Below are 17,799 nucleotides of genomic sequence, written 5' to 3' on the forward strand. Positions count from 1 at the left end.
CCAAAAACAAAAAATAGAAAACCAACACCTCAATATGGCCATCAAACTACAAAAATGTTTTGTTAAACAAAATACAGAGGAAAAGTAAAGTATCCAAGTATCCCCCCCCCACCTTACAGAAAAATGCCCTCTGGGGTTTCAACTCCCCTCTGGCTACAGCAAATGTGAAGACTACTACACTTTCATTTCCCCCTTTCAGTCCTTAACTCCTTGAGCAATTCACTTTCAACTTGAATGGTTCTCTCCAGGCCCTTTCTTCCACTCCCCAAAGTGCTTCCATCTATTATCAATTCAAGAACTTGGCACACTCTGGTTCTTCACTGATGTTCTTTCCTTCGGAGACCCACACATTTCCTCCCTGGTAGAATTCTTTTGGATTTGTTCTTCCCAGTACTTTCTTATGATAACATGAAAAACTATCATGAAGTGGTATTCTGACCTCGTCTGTCCTGCATCCTACTTATAGCAGAGAATGCCAAGATAACCAGGCAGTTGATAGCACTGGCTAACAATTGGTTCCCAAACACACTAACTTTTCATCATGGCTCATGCTTTCATCCAGAATCTTCCTGTGACCTTTAAAAGGCTTCTTTGTCACCTAAACTTCTGTCACCATTCTACACACACCTGTCAAAATTACTCAAATACTCTCCTGATCAGAAATGAAATTAGGTAACTATTATTAAGCAAATGAAGGCCAGTGGGTAAAAAGTTATCTATAGTTTTCTATGAACTTATCAGCAGAAACAGTATCATCTATTTTCTGAACACACTGAGGGAGGAGTGTGTCCTAAAATGGCAAGCAACAGTGGGGATTAGGAGATTTTTAGATCTGAATAGGTTCATCACAAGAAATAGCCAACATCATGTGATCTGTTGACCTAAATAGGTATGCAACCACCTGGAGAAAATGATCCAAATGCCTAAAAAGAGAATCACCCTGCACCACTAATCCAGGCCAGATCTGCCATAAATACAGATGTTGGTTCAAAGACATAAGGGGCAAAAAAACAAGAGGAATGTTTTGCCCTAGGACAGGATTTTTTTATTTTATTTTTTTTTAAGGGTGGGGAGGAGGGTCTCCTAACAATAGGGTGATCTCAATCAGGTATGGTTCAACCACCTGAGATGTGCATATACCAAACACAAGCAAAAGAGCAAGTAAGGGTGCAGTGGTCAGCAGTAGGGAGTCTGGGGCCACAGTACCCAGGGCTCAGTTCCTACTCCTTGACTTGCAAGTCGTGTCCTTATCTATGAAATGGAGTAAACAGTTTTTCCTAACTCCCAGGATTATGAGGATTAATGAATTAATACAGAAAGCACTCAAACAGTGCCTGCTACATATTAACTACCTTAAAAATGGCGGCTGTTCAGCCATTAAAAGGATCAATTGAGAAAGCACCTAGTGCCTGCCCTAAAAAAAAAAAAAAAAAATTGAGGATACTGAATTTTTCTAGTACTTTGTGTTGCTAGTTTCTTTGGTTCAATATTTGGCTGCTACTTTTTAAAAAATCACCTACCTGCAATTCCCATTCTTCGTAACTCCTGGCAGGGTTGTTTTCAAGGTTATTAAAAAACCGGAGCTAAGTGTACAAAAACTGGGAAATTTTACCTTTGATTCTGCACAAAAAGGAACTTAAAAAATACTTTCTGATGAGAATGGGTCTCTACATTCTGATAGAAATCACCATTTACGTGCATTGAAGCAAAACTTCTAGTTCTGTTAACTAAATTTAAAAAGAAAAGTCAAACCATCTATTAAACAAGTAGAAATATGCCTCTTATCCCAAATCTGATACCATTAATGGCTACTTCTTAAAACTTTGGGTTTATCTTACCTCCTGAGTAAGACATGAGAGCTGGGTGTGGTGGTACACGTCTATAATCCCAGTGACTCAGGAAGCTGAGGCAGGAAGATTGAGAGTTCAAAGCCAGCCTCAGCAACTTGACAAGGACCTAAGCAACTCAATGAGACCCTATCTCTAAATAAAATGCAAAAAAAGGGCTAAGGATGTGGCTCAGTGTAAGGTGCCCCTGGTTCAATCCCCAGTACCAAAAAAAAAAAAAAAAAACACAAAACCATGAAAATCTTAAAAGACTCCATCACCAGAAAAAAAGAACCCAAAGAAAAACAACCATTCTCCCTGGTTAGCTGTACTATTCAGGGATCACTTGCACCTTTGTTGCCCCAGCTAAATGGCCTAAGCCTATCCTGACATCCAACAACCATCTTCCATGTGAGACTACGTCTTACCTTTTTGGAGCCCCGCTGAATACTACAGTTCTTGCAGGACACATTTTTACTGTCCCAGTGGTCAGCAGCTCCGCATGTAAGACAGAGGTCAGGATCACACTCTCGGACAGCCAGATAGCATGGACACTGCTTGGTGTTGCACTGTGCTTTGCAACGGCACCCAGGAAAGCGGTTTTGACCTTCAGATATAATTAATGTTCTTCATCACCACCATCATCATTATCATAGTCATCATCACATGTAAAAATTGCATAATGGGCCATAACAAATACTGTGCTGAATGTCTGACTCATTTAAACCCTCACAACCACCTTATCACCACTGTATCGACAAGGAGGTAAGTTAATAACAAAAGTGAAGCCAGTAGGACTGAAAAAGATCACCACCGAGTTCTTATTTTCCATTTTTTTAAAATTTATTAAAGTTCTATGACTTGAAAAATTGGTATGAAGGGAGAGTCTGGATTAAAGAGTATCCACAGTTCTAAACCATTCCAATAGTCCATTGTTCTAAATCTTTCCTAGAGTCCAAACTTTATTTTCAATTACAAAAGTCCATTCCCTTTATGTTACTCTTTCATTCATTCTGAACACAAAACCCTTCTGACTTCGACAAAAAAATTTACCCAAAATATTTGGGTAGCTACCTCTAGATTTCTCTTCCATTCTATGCCTCCTTTACTGTGATTTAATTTAAATGATTAAAAAAAAAATCAAGTGTTTTAATAATTCTGCCTAACTGGCACGTACACAAACACACACACATTACCCAGAAACCAACTGAACACTAGCAAAATGCAGTTATAGGCTCAATAAATACTTGCAAAATAAATAAATTTCCTGCAGTAAATAGCAAGGGAGCACTCCCATGTTCTTACATTTTGTTTCAAATCACTACTTTAAATTACTGACCAAAGGCTATTTAGTTCTCATGCAACTGCACCAAAGCAACAAATACTTACACTCTGAACTACATTGACAAAACTTCTCACAAAAATTTTGTGCTATCACACAAGGGCATGAACTGTCACAAGGCTGCCGTGGATGGTCACAGGGTTGATAATTGTAAACATGGTTAGAGGAGCCGTCTGAATAAAGAATAAACAGCACACAGCCAATGAATCCAGGAGATGGGAAATGTGCATCACAATTCACAATTAACAAGAGTATATTCTTCCCTGCTACCTCTGGAGCTTGTTTTACTAGATTCCCTTTATTCTACCTACAATGCTACACACAGTCCTGTCTACTAAATGTTGATGAAAATCACCTCCCACCCACCAAGTGTTTGATCACTTGGGTTCACATCTTCATCCCATTTCCAAAGTGCTTCTCCTTAGTGCTTCTGACTCATTCCATCCAATCAGCTTTCACTTTCCAAAAGAGAATTGACTAGAGATTCATCAATAGACATCTTCCATTTAAACTGTTTTGATATACAGAGGTCAATTAAATTAGAATAGCCCAAACTCCAATCCAGTTACTATTCTAAAACAAATGAAAACAAAGGAGACATTTTTAAGCTAGTAATAAAGTTAAATGAAAGATGCTAACCCTTTTTCAGTTGTATCTTTCTGCAGTGCGCAGCCCACAACCTGCAAAAACAGAGAAAACAAACTTTTGTGAAGCTGGGAGTCAAAGCTACAAATCCAACCAAGGACCACTTAACTGGCTTTATGTGCACCATTAATACAGCATTACTTGAAAGCCAAAGAGTCATATTCTACCCAGCTTCTATTTGCTCACCAGCTCAGAGTGATTCAGGGACAGCTTTCTCACTCAGGTTGCCATGCCAAGCCAAGCAGAAGACCACTTCCTGAACTCTTCCACATTACCTGGTCAGGACTTAAACAGCCAGGCTTCATATGGCAGGTGTGCCCACCTACTGATTTATTCTGATCCAGATTATGTAGATACCAATACTTTCTCTAATGTCAGGCATCATTAACCATCTAATTGTGCTACATGGTCAGAAATAATTCAACCAAAACTTCAGAAAGGTTAAATTCCTGTGGAAAAAACTTCTAATTTCTTTAAATTCTAAATTTCTTATTAAAGAAATGTAACAAAACATAACATGAGCCTCTACACAATTTCTGAACCATAGTCCAGTTGCCCCCTTATCAACCCAAATATGCTTCTTAGTTTAAAAAAAAAAAAAGTGGGTTGGGGGAAGAGGTGTCCATTCATGATTTCCCTAACTCTGGGTTTACAAATGGAATGCGCCTGGAAATGCCCAATGCACTTCATCACCACAAGCCTTTGTGCTTAGAGGAGGGTGATCCTTAAAAATCTCAGAATGCAGTGGCACACACCTAGAAAATTCAGGCTCCCAGAGCTAAAGACACTTCTAAAACTGGCACAAAGCTCACAGTGGGAAGTGCATCTTTGAACAGTTAACAAATGGCTAAGGTAATTATTTATGTAGTCTTTGTGCCAAAAGCTACTAAATGTTTTTCTTGACTAAAATTTTTATGACTCTTAACATGCCAAATTTACTAAAGCTACTTTGTTTATATAGAAAAATACTAGCAACTGCCAGTTAGAAACAAGATTCTACAGATTTCTCTTTAACAGGCCAAGTGGAAATGGACCCCTGTGCCAGCAAGTTGGCCTACATGCAGTCCCCACCCATGTGGCTTCTCAGCCATCCGTAGCACATACCGGTGTTTCCTTTTCTTCTTTCTTGGGGGAGTGTCAACATCCTCCGCAGGAACTGGAGCTATGATGCTGGATTCTTTGACTCTAAACTCATACACCTGACAAAAGGCACATACACAGAGTCATCAGAATACTCTGCTTACATAAGGGACTTGTCTGTGCTTACATATACCAGGAAAAGGTCTTTATCATTCTTGTGCTACAGGGTACAGAGCAGAAATCACCACCCCCGCTCAACACACAGGTGGGAAGGAACAATTGCAGTCACATTCTGGTCAAGAGTATGATGATGTCAAGTTTAAATTCTTACTAGATTTTTAAAACAACCATGTCCAATTTAAATATATAAAGTGAGGAAATTTAGTGATACAACTGAAGAATAATTTTCATTTACTTCTCTCATAGAGGGAAAAATTATTTTCAGAAAATCAATAGGAACTTAATAACCAAGAATTTTCTTTTGTCTGCACAAGAGTTACATATTATATCCATATATTGGAAGATCTTATAACCATTTTAGCAGATCTGCTTACCTGTCTACATGTTTTGGTCCCAATTAACCTAGCAATGGCACAGAAGTTATCATAGTAAGTACCAATGAGGACTCTGAACATTGAGGCTTCAGCACCACTCCACTCCACATTCTCAGGAGGTTCGATATTTGGCTTCATCTTTATTGGTGTTTGACACCGAGAATTTGCTTCTACAAAACCAAATGCAAGTATTGGTCAAAAAATGGTGATTAGTAATAGTAGTAGGAAGTAAAACTCAAGAGTGTGATTAAGAAAACAAGAGGAAGTTAATCATATTTTTTAAATAAACTAGGGCTAGAAAAAATACCAACAAGACTCCCCCAGCAAAACCATGAAGTTGGTATGCAACCTTCTAAAATGAACACAGACTATGACTATTACTATGCATGGTATAGAGTTGGCAGAACAGCTAAAACCAATCAGTAATGCAGTAAACTCATCAGTAGTTCTAGTTTTCCAACCAAAATTCTCAGGACATCAAGAATATTAAACCAAAGTATCTAAATTTCATGATGCCCTGTCTGAGAAAGATGGAAAAAGGAAAATGGCACAAAGCAGGAGAATGAATATTAACCTTCCAGTAACCCAGAGGGATACTGTCACAGGCCAGGGTAAGGCGGGTAGACAGCAGTGACAATGTAGCCACACATCCTTGAGCAAATTCTCTGGTCTCAGCTCATACAGTGAAAAATAACCAACCCAGAAAAGTATTCAAAGCATTACTTAATCTGCCACATCCTTAGTCTGCCACAATACGAACTTGCAAAGCAATAGTAAAACCCAAATATCAGATGTGTCTTACCAGAGGAGCTGGAAGTTTCATCTTTTTTCTCCTCCTCTTCTTTATCGTTGTTCTCTCCCCCAGTTTCAGTCCCTGCTTCCCGGTCACTGTCTGTGTCCTTTGACTCCAGCACATTGATGGTGGGGGTGCTGGGCCTGCTGCTGTTGTTGGGAAGCCGCCCCCTTCTGCGGCCCCCTGGGCGTTTTGGTGGGGTCTTTATCCGCTCAGCAGTGAGAGCAGCAGCAAACTCCTTTGCTCCCTCCTACAAAATGAAAAAATGTAGACATCAGGGTAAAGTTTGAAAACACGTTTTGGTGGAAGACGGGGAAAAAAAAAAAAAAGACATTGTATAAGGCAAATTAGTCAGGAAATTTATTATGATATCTACTGCAAACAACCCTTTGCAAATCTAAACATACACTTGTTATTGATATGCTTTTGATGGTTTGAAAATTGCAGAAAGATAAATACGGGTTCAAAATATTGCTATAGTAGTACAGAATCAGGCAAGACAGTTCTACGTGATGAATTTGTGAATATATATTAACTTATTACAATTGAGTTAAAATACTATCTCTCTAAATATAAAACATTAAACTTTATATAACAGTATTTTCACACACAGTCTCTTTAAACGTGAATCATTACTACTAAAAGAAACGTATCAATTGTGTATCAAGTCAGACTCCCTATTCCAGGGCCTAAGATAACGCATACCTTTCTTCAGTAATAAAATATACAAGAAAAACATAAAACATATAAACATGCATGACTCTTACGTCCTGTCTTACTACCAAAACCATTTTTTTTTTTTCCTATGAAGGATGCATTGTCACAGGAAGACATAAAAAGAACTATAGGAACAAGACTATAGGGCTATATTTTGCATTCTTAAATACAACAATCCAGTCTCAGAAAGTATAAAACAATGGTAAGAGCATGGTTTATAGAAAGACCACAGAAATATTTCAGATAAGCCAAATAAATTTCTGCATATTAGAAAACAGTATTCAAGAATTCCATTTTTTAGTGGAAATAGAAGGGAGAAGTTTGAGAGTAGCCAACAGTTTTATACTTCGTTCTACAAAAACCAAATTGCTTAAAAATAGGATACCTTCTGCAGGTGCCATTCACTGAATCTTCTGTCCAAAATCCAACAGGCAATATATACCCATTTAGTTCCTAGATAGGAGTGGCTTGGTTCAAAGAGGGGAAATGGTAAAAATAAGATAGTACCCGTAAAAAAACAACTTTTCTACCTCATATTTTCCTAACCCCTTACCTTTTCTCCATCACTTAAAAAAAAAAAAAAGAAAAGAAAAACACAACTCTGGGGTCTATATTATAGCTCAAACTACAGAGAACCTACCTACCACTCACAGGAGGGATACTGCTCTGAGATAGGTCTAGGAACTGCTGCACATGATTACTGAGCTTCTGGTGTCTAACTGGGCTATCTGTACTTCACTCTGTGGAAGGCATAGGGTCCTTGATCCTAAAGACCTTGAAATGTTGCCAAAGAAATAAAACATATAAACACAGAATAATACAAGGACTAAACTGTGCGGTACATAAGCTATGAAAGAAACACAGGTGAGAAAACTGCCTGTCAGGTGGCCAGTAGAAGTATGGGTACAGACAACACATATCTGTCTTCATCACCTCCATCAAAGTATAAAAGTAAGCTTTCTCAAGAACCCTCTGGAATAACAAAGCACTAAATCTTACCAAATGCTGGTAACACTGGGGTCCACAAGGCTTGTTGTCCAGAGCTGTTTCTGTGTTTTTCCGCTTGTATGTGTTGGGTGTTGCATGAAAAGCTGCAAGATAAATTAAAAATTAACTAAAAGATTACAATTTTGCAAATGTATTATTTACATAACTATCCTCCAAGCTCTTACTGAACTATCACAAGATATTCTCTATTTCTCCTACAACCCAAGTGAGGAAACATAGTAAACTGGAACAATGAATGATTCTTACTATCTCCTTGCAAGAATAACTAATTTACATAAACTGTGATTATAAACATTGAGTCTTTAATATCAAAGAGTAGATATTCTAAAATAAAACTGTATTTCCTTTTTTGGGGGATTGAACTCAGGTGTGAGATCTCAACCACTGAGCCACACCCCCAGCCCTATTGTGTATTTTATTTAGAGACAGGGTCTCACTGAGTCACTTAGTGCCTCGCTTTTTGCTGAAGCTGGCTTCGAACCCGCGATCCTCCTGTCTCAGCCTCCCAACCCACTGTGATTACAGATGTGCGCCACCACACCATCTACTTTTAGTCAAAATAATTTTTTTCATTATCAAAAATAAACAAGAGAATTCTGACATCTGCAATTTGTTGATCTCTAAAGAAAGGTCAATAGTAACAGCAATAGAATGAAATGGGTAGTTCCAGATCACTAATGTCATGGTCTGGATATGAGGTGTCCCCCAAAAGCTCACGTGTGAGACAATGCAAGAAGGTTCAGAGATGAAATGATTGGTTATGAGAGCCTTAACCCAAACAGTGAATTAATCCCTTGATAGGGATTAACTGGGTGGTAACTGCAGGCAGGTAGGGTGTGGCTGGAGGTGGTGGGAGTGCCTTTGGGTTTTAATATTTTGTCCTTGTTCAGCAGCATTCTCTCTCTGCTTCCTAGTGTGGTGTCTTCAGCCTCTCCACCACACTCTTCTGCCATGATGTTCAGCCTCACCTCGAGCCCCGAGGAATGAGGCCTGCTGTCTATGGACTGAGACCTCTATACTGTGAGCTCCCAAATAAACTTTCCCCCCTCTAAAAATGCTCTCTTCAGGTCTTTCAGCACAGTAGAGAAAAAGCTGACTAAAACAACTAACATTCAATTCCTCTGAATCACATGCAGTTCAAGAACCTAGGAAAAGCAAGTGCCTCTCTACAGGCAAACACAATGGTCACAGAAAACAGGCTTTAAAAAGATAGAGTTTTGAGGGCTGGGTTTGTAGCTCAGTGGTAGAGTGCTTGCCTAGCATGCCTGAGGCACTGGATTTGATCCCCGGCACCACATAAAAATAAAACAAAGGTATTGTGTCCAACTACAACACACACACACACACACACACACACACACACACACATTTTTTTTAAAAGATAGTGTTTGAAACCTAAAATTTCCAAATAATATGAAAACAGAAAGATTGTAATGATGCTTCAAAGATAATGAAAGCAGTGTGAACACACAGTAGTACAAAATTCAGAAAATCTCAAGAAAGTGTGCTTCCTCCTGTATGAAGGCAAATGGTAGAAATGACCTGTACAGAATGAGACAATTGTGAAAATCATTTTAATTTGGATAAAAATAAGTGAGAAAATCACAAAACCATTTTAAAAATAATTGTAACAAGTAAAATTTAAACTTAATTAAATTCTAGAAAACGTCAAGATGCAAAACAGTCTGATGAAGGGGGAAAAAGGGGGGAAAATGAGGACAGTTACTGTTATGATTTGGATATAAGGTATCACTCAAAACCTCCTGTTACTGCAAGAATATCCAGGTGAATGATTAGATTATGAGAGCTGAAAACTGACTGGTCCATCCTAGTGTGAATGGGCTGAATGGGTGGTTAGCTGTAGGCATGTAAGTTTAGCTGGAGGAAGTGAGGAGATGGGTCACTTGGGGATATGCCCTGGGAAGGCTGTTCTTCCTGCATTCCCTTTCCGTTCCTCTCTCTCTGCTTCCTGACCTGCCAGGAGTCTTCCTCTGCTGAGTCATTCCCCCATGATAAGCTGCCTCACCTAGGGCCTGACCTATAACACCAGAGCCCCTCCCTCCAATTTTTTTCTCCTTTAATTTGTTCTTATTTGATGTCTGAGTCATAATGACAAAAAAAGCTAACTAAGTGAGGTGCAATGGAGCACACCTGTAATCCCAGCATTTGGTATGGTTAACATTTTGACCAACTGGGGATGCCCAATACAGAGATTGAACATAGGCAAGGTTAAGGTTGTACCAGCAACAATGAATTACATCAAACTAAGAAGATTTTAATTAGCTAGAGTTAGCAGTATATTATTTAGAAATACACCTTTGGTAAAACTGTGGTTTTGTTTGAATGCCTCCTGTAGCACGTCCTATATTTATAAGCTGATTTTGCCCTGACCCAAGTGATTACACAGGTACAAACAAATGCACATGTGTGTATGCACACAGATGAGGAAAGTAGCCTCTGCTGGTCCTGAACTAGAACATGTTTCAATTAGAAAAAGAAAAGTCATTAGCAAGTCACAATTAGTAGCCTAATACAAAAACAAGTCAAGATGTAAAGGAAAAATTAACAAACAAATGGTTGAGAGGCACTTTAAAACTTAAAAAGTATGATTTTTAATTTCGAATTGCAGTTAGCTAAAACTAGAAAGACAACTATTCTTATGATTAGATATCCCTCGGAACAATTTCAAAACTTCGATTCTCCAGGAAAACTACTTGTTGTTAGTGTTCAAAATAAGTTATCAAAATATATTTCTAACTAAATATGGGGGGAAATTATACAAAATTACTCAAAAATTATTAAAAGGGAAATCAAGGCAAGATGCTTTTAAAATTATGCAGAAAAGGAGAGAACATGGACATTAAGGGCATTTTTATTTAAAAAGCAACTTATGGTTCCCCCCTCCACCCCCTAGCCCAATGTGAGGGATCATAGACAGGACTTCACACAAGCTAGGCAATGAAAGACATCCCTACCTGCTACCTTTTACATATTGAAACAGGGTGTCACTAAATTGCCCAGGCTATCCTAAATTTTCAATCTTCCTGCCTCAGCCTCCTGAGTAGCTAGAATAATAGGTGTTTGCCACCAACCTGTGAAATCTTAAAACACTTCTGAGCAAAAATAAAATATTTATAAATTACAATACCCAACTCCAACTTTCTTTAGACCCAAATATGAAACTGAATTGACTAACATATATCAAGTAACCCCTTAGAATATTTTAATGTTTTACCAAACCAGTGTTAACTCAAATACAGAACTGTGGGATCAAAGAATTATAAAACTAGAACAAACCTTAGCAATCATCAATCTCCAGGAGCGATTTTGAAATTAGGAAAGAGAAATAAGGAGAATAATTTCCTCAAGTGCACCTCATTCTGTGCTCTTTCTGTAACTTCACATCTCTCTAATTGGTCTCTAATCACTGTCATTGGCATAATACTTCTCTTAAACACTTCTTTATGCCTCTTGTCATGTGATTAATGATCACAAATCAAGAAAAACTGTCAGTTTATACAATTTTGGGATATAATACTAATCTCATCTGCTCTCAGGGTAAAACTTAGTGTTAAGAATAAATTCTTGCCAGGCATGGTAGCTCACACCTGTAATCCCAGCAACTTGTGAGACTGAGGCAGGAGAATCGCAAATTCAAGGCCAGCCCCAACCTCAGCAATTTCAGCAGGCCCTGAGCAACTTAGTGATACCCTGTCACAAAATAAAAAATAAACAGGGCTGGGGATGTAAGTTAGTGGTAAAGTGCCCCTGGGTTCAATTCCTACTTAAAAAATTATTTTTAATTGATTTTTTTAAAGAATAAATTCTTACTGAATATACATGTACATGGAATTTTATAAACTCTCTTGTTGGGCTGGGGTTATGGCTCAGTTGATAGAGTGCTTGCCTCGCATAAACAAGGCCCTGGGTTCAATCCCTAGCACTACAGGGGGGAGAAAAAAGAATTAAATTCTCTTGTATGTATCAGAGATTATCAGACTTTAATGAAGAATACTTCACAAAATAAATAATGTCAATATTAGGAGAGTAATAACAGTCACAGTAATGATAGCAGCTAATAATGAATACTCTATTTATATTTGAAGGATGTACTGAGGCTTACAGGAATTATTTAATTCTCACAAGAATGCTCAGGTATTAGAATCATTGTCTCCATTGTACAGATGATGGAAACTGAGGTTTAAAGGGGGTTAAGTCACTCTATTAACTACATGGCAAATATGAATTTATCTGACCATTTTTGGGGATCAGGGACCGTTACTGGGGATTGAACCCAGAGGTGCTTTACTACTAAGCTATATCTCCAGCCCTTTTTATTTTTTATTTTGAGAAAGGGTCTCACTAAGTTGCCAAAACTAGACTTGAACTTGCAATTTTCCTGCATCAACCTCTCATCACTGGAATTATAGGCATATGCCACCATGCCCAACTACATCTGAACTTTTTAATAATTATATACTCCAAAATGTTAACCAAAAAAACCAAAGGCAAATGTTCTCTCTGATATGTAGATGCTAACATACAATAAGGAGTGGGCAGGGAAGAATAGAAGTAGCTTGGATTAGACATAGGGGAATGAAGGGAAGGGAAAGGATGGGAAAGACAGAATAAATAGGACATAACTTTCCTATGTTCATATACAAATACACAACCAATGTTAACTCCACATCATGTACAAGAATAGGAAGTTATACTCCATTATGTATTATATGTCAAAATACATTCCACTGTCATGTATAACTAAAAAGAATTTTTAAGAAATTTTTTGAACGTTAACCATCGGGTTGGGGTTGTAGCTTGGCAGTGGAGGGCTTGCCCAGCAAGCGCAGGGCCCCGAGTTCAATCCTCAGCAAAACACAGAGATAGACAGATAGATAGATGATAGATAGATAGACAGACAGACAGAGGAAGGAAGGAAGGAAGGGAGGGAGGGAGGGAGGAAGGGTGTCCAACTACAACTAAAAAATATTTTTTAAAAAATGTTAACTATCAACCACAGACTTTGAAATGCCTTCTTTGAAATTCTAACCATTTAAGGCATTAAAAATTCTACAATCAACATTAGTAGACATTCCAGAAAGAATAATAAGGACAGATTTTCACATATCAAAAAGGATAAACTGATACAACCAGGTCTTACACTTAAAATGGATTTCCTTTGCAGGAAATTCAGATAATAGAATGCATACTAAAACATTTTTTTCTGTTTCGAATTCTGTTCAGGCCAATTTAAGTATATTGGACAACAACCTCTGCTTACTTTCCCATGCTTCCTTCTTCTCACTCCCTACCAAAAATGTTGTGTTACTTGTTTTCTACCCAAGTTAATTCAGTAGCTGACCCTGGTTCCTCAAAGACTAGGTAGTCAATCTTTGGCTGGAGTTTTGATAAAGAATGACAATGATTCAACATTTGTGGATCAACCAGACTCCAATTTACAAAATGGATTGTGATCTAAAAGTAACCGGAAAAATGCAATGACTAATAGCTTCCTGACTAAAGCCATTTATCCTTCAAGGCTCATCAGAACATTCACATCTCTCTAACAGAAACTGAATTCCAGTGCAGGATACCCAGCCTCTGACCCAGATGGATTACCAATCCCTTACCATCCAAACATCATCCTTATATAAACAAATTGGAAGATACTCCTAAAATCTAAGTAACAAGTAAGGCTTAATCAGTAAGGCAACCAACACAGGAACAATAAAAATGGTTAGTTCATGAAGTCCATTTCATGTAGAAGCTGTTAATCATCCCTTAACAATGAGCTAAATAAGAAAATATTTTTAAAAATTGAATTCCTTAAATTAATAAAAATGCCAAAATCTCACTAAAAGTGGAGACAGTTCTCTGAAGACAACTCACTGTGTCATAAACACATACACTAACACAAAGAGGAAAAAGTAAAAAAAGGATCGAACTCAAACAGAAAAAAATCAGTGAAACTAACACTGGTTGGTTCTGAAGGAAAAATACACAAATTTGGTTTTGAAAAATATATAGACAACTTCTTCATCTCATCAAAAACAGTATAATGAAAGAATAACCACAGAAATAAAAGAATCAGAGAACATATAGATCGACTTTATGCAAATAAATTTCAAAACCTCAATATAAAGAATAATTTTCTACAACTAAGAAGTGACAGAAAATAGACTCGCACTAATTTTAACACTGTAATGAATAAAACAGATCGAAATAAAACAGATCAAAAAAAATAAAAGATAAAAAATGCAAAACCATCAATATTTGCAGGTAATTTAATTACACAGCTTAAAAACTCAAGAGTGTAGCAAGAAAATCACAATAAAGACAATTTAATAAGATAACAGCTACAAAATATCTAGTGAGAAATAATGGGGAAACAATAGCAACAACAAACTAAATACCTAGAAATAACCTTAGCAAAAAATGTCCAAGGGTTGCATGAAGAAAACACAAGAGCCTCAATCATATGGTTGATTAGACTTTACCATTATTTAAAAACAGTCCAGGGGTTGGGGATGTGGCTCAAGCTGTAGCTGTAGCGCGCTCGCCTGGCATGCGTGCAGCCCGGGTTCGATCCTCAGCACCACATACAAAGATGTTGTGTCCACCGGAAAAACTAAAAAATAAATATTAAAAAAATTCTCTCTCTCTTTAAAAAAAAAAAGAAAAAAAGTCCAATTTTCCCTTAGGTAATCTGTAAACTGAATAGGATTATAATTTGTCTGGTTTTTTAACTAGACAAACCAATTCTAAAATTTGAAAAGTAAAACAAACAAAAATAGCCAGGAGATTGCTGAGTAAAGGTTCGCCAGTAGACAGGCAAAAGGAACTTATAAAGTTGAGAAACAGACCAAAACACATACGGCAGTAAGTAATAAGTACTGTATCTCAAAGCAGTGAAAGATTTAAACTTCTCAATAAATGATACTACAACAACCAGGTTAACTTTGGAGGTGAAGAGGAGGAGTTGGATTAATAAATCACACTGGAATAAATTTCACATGGATCAAAAATTATATATGTATACACACACACACACACACACACACACACACACACACACACACTGGAATTCAGTTTTTGTTAGAGAGATGTGAATGTTCTGATGAGCCTTGAAGGATAAATGGCTTTAGTCAGGAAGCTATTAGTCATTGCATTTTTCCGGTTACTTTTAAGAAGCCTAAAACATACTAGGAAAAAGTGAGAAGAAAGCAAACAGGTAAAGTCAACTACTCTTTAAAAAAAAAAAAAAAATTAATTTGGCTTAAACAACAAACTGGCACTGCAATTTAGATCTCCAAAAAAAAAAAACTAATTTCCTGCCTGGATGTCCAAAAAAACCAATAAGACTAAGAATAAGAATAGTCACAGAAAACAAAATACAAATCTCTTAAAAATATAGGAGACCCTCAACCCCCATTCAAAGGGAGACTAATGCAAATCAAAACTAAGCTAAAAACCACTTTTCACTTATAAAATCAATTTTTTAAAATCAAAAGTAGTTTAATAACACTCTACTGACAGGGCTTTCTGGGTACAGGGCCCTTCTACTTTGCTAGGAAGTCTTGTAATTGTCATTTTCCCATATGGATGAATATTCAATAATGTCTACAGGGCATGAGGTTTCTTAGTAAATTTTCCAGGTAAGTGGAATTTATTTAAATGCAATTTAAAAATCAACTACTTTTGAGGCACATAATTTGAAAATGTATCTTACCCTCTTAATTTTCCTAGAATTTGCTTAGATTGTGTGCTTATCAATTGCATGATTCTACCTTTAGGGGCTTTTGACCCTGAGTAAAGTTATTTTTCCCTGTATCAAATGGCCCCGAATATTTGCCTTCTTGAGTTTCTGTGACTACCTCTTAAGTTTCCCCAGCAACCCCCACCCCCTTATCCAATGGTGTTTTTTGTTTCCCCCTTCTGGTACTAGGGATTGAACTTATTCCCTGAAATGCCAGGGGAAAAAGTAATAATATGTACCATCCTTAAATGTCACTAAGAACATTTTATATTTTGCTTGTACTCAAATCCAAATATTTAAAAAACAATTTACCCAGAGGAAATAAATAAACAAACATTAAATAGACAAAAAAATTTACATAAACATCTTTTTAGTCAATTTCTTATTCAACATAATTTGCTTATCAATATCAGCAATTCTGATCTGGCTATCAACTAGTTCTTAATAATACTTTCATTATAAAACAACTGCTTAGTCTTTTTTTAATATTTTCTTTTTTGTTGTTTTAGGTGGACACAATATCTTTATTTTATTTTTATGTGGTGCTGAGAATCGAACCCAGTGCCTCCCGCATGCTAGGCAAGCATGCTACCACTTGAGCCACATCCCCAGCCCCAACTGCTTAGTCTTTATGGAAAAATCACTGACTTCTATTCCAAGTTAATGGGAAAGAGCAGTATAAATTAAATGTACATAAAAGATTTCAATACTTAAGCAACAAAGTAAAAAATACAATACTGGAATCATAACATTTTTTAATCTTAACTACCAGACTAAATGGTAAATTCTAACTATAATAAAAGGAAGGACTTTTCAAACTGCTTTAAGACATAATTCCACAACAAAGATAGAAAATGAAAACGTACAATAATTGCACTTACGATGTAGGAAGCAGTCATACTTAAAACATCGCCGACAGAAAAGCGTATGAAATGAATGCAAGCTTTGCTCTCTCTGAACAGATTTAGCATTTGGTCCATCTATGTTGGGAGTACATTCAGGAGGAAGTGCACCTGGGAGCTGCTGCTCAGTGAGTTCTTTATATCTGACATTAACCAAGAAAAATATAAGTAAGCCTGAAACAAAAACTCATTTTTTAAAAAATAAAGTTCCTGAAAGGTTTCCAAGGGTTTTTGTTTGTTTATTTTTCTTAAAACAAAAAGACAAAGCTTTAACCTACAACAATCTTTGCTTTGATAAGGAGCCAATTAAATATTATGCATGGTGTATCAGGAAACAAAATCATTTCAGATATATTGTGGAAAAGAACATTGAGTTTTAATTAAATATCAACTACACTAACACTTCTACCAGGATCCATAGAAATTTTCATATCATGTACTAATGTAAACCACATGTGTGTATATAAATAAAACCACACGTGTATATAAATATATACATGTACTTATTCTATCTACGATAATGTTTAGCAGTGTAGACAGAGATTATTTGAGGTATCCTATGAACACTGCAAACAAACAAAGTAGAGTGGCAAAACAGCCACAGCAGGTCCATTTGCAATAAACCAAAACAATGAGCCATATAAGTACCTGACTGCATTGAAAGAACAAATCTTTCTTACTTTTCCTTTAGTTCTTCTGCTGTGCCCTTATCTGGAAACATTGAGGAAATGGCTTCAAAAATTTTATCAGAAGGAAATTTCCGAGGTGGACGGCTTTCTTTATCTAAATAAAGAAATAGGAAGAGGGAAAAAAAGAGTGGAAGTAAGTTTTCAAAACCTTTCATTTTCTCCACATGATATCTCAATAACAAAGCTGATTTTGTAAGAAATCATCAACTTCGTGTTTCACTTACTTCTAACATATTGTACACATGTCTGTGGAATACCTGTGGGTCAAACACAAAATTCAAATATGAAAAATTGTAAAAGAACTGGGAGGCAGAACTCTTAGGTTCTAATCCCAGCTCTACTGCTAATTGGTTTTATAATGGGGCTAGTAGTAGCTTAGCCACTTGTTTCTTCATCTGTAATATGAAGGAACTGAATCAAATGATCACTAAGGTGTCTTTCTGTTTAAACAACAACAAAAAAATGTATAAGCTTCTTTGAAATTGCA

The 17,799-nt window shown here is 36.8% G+C and overlaps 1 protein-coding gene across 10 annotated transcripts in view; it reads right to left on the reverse strand.

The window, feature by feature from the left end:
- The window catches only part of EZH2 (enhancer of zeste 2 polycomb repressive complex 2 subunit), a 74,878-nt gene that overhangs the window by 3,753 nt on the left and 53,326 nt on the right, over positions 1-17,799 (reverse strand). For 4 of the 10 annotated variants that reach the window (XM_081284530.1, XM_081284527.1, XM_081284529.1 and 1 more), the window contains 10 exons: positions 17,537-17,569; positions 17,304-17,406; positions 16,588-16,766; positions 7,957-8,048; positions 6,250-6,490; positions 5,448-5,617; positions 4,918-5,012; positions 3,808-3,848; positions 3,216-3,341; positions 2,255-2,433 (listed from right to left, as the gene is read on the reverse strand). In XM_081284530.1, coding sequence (XP_081140656.1) covers positions 2,255-2,433; positions 3,216-3,341; positions 3,808-3,848; positions 4,918-5,012; positions 5,448-5,617; positions 6,250-6,490; positions 7,957-8,048; positions 16,588-16,766; positions 17,304-17,406; positions 17,537-17,569 — 1,259 coding nt within the window. The remainder of the gene's footprint in view (positions 1-2,254; positions 2,434-3,215; positions 3,342-3,807; positions 3,849-4,917; positions 5,013-5,447; positions 5,618-6,249; positions 6,491-7,956; positions 8,049-16,587; positions 16,767-17,303; positions 17,407-17,536; positions 17,570-17,799) is intronic. The other 6 variants (XM_081284524.1, XM_081284525.1, XM_081284532.1 and 3 more) reach the window with 2 other exon arrangements.

This window comes from Spermophilus citellus, assembly GCF_964194105.1.
Source record: "Spermophilus citellus genome assembly, chromosome: 3".
Classification (NCBI taxonomy): Eukaryota; Metazoa; Chordata; class Mammalia; order Rodentia; family Sciuridae; genus Spermophilus; species Spermophilus citellus.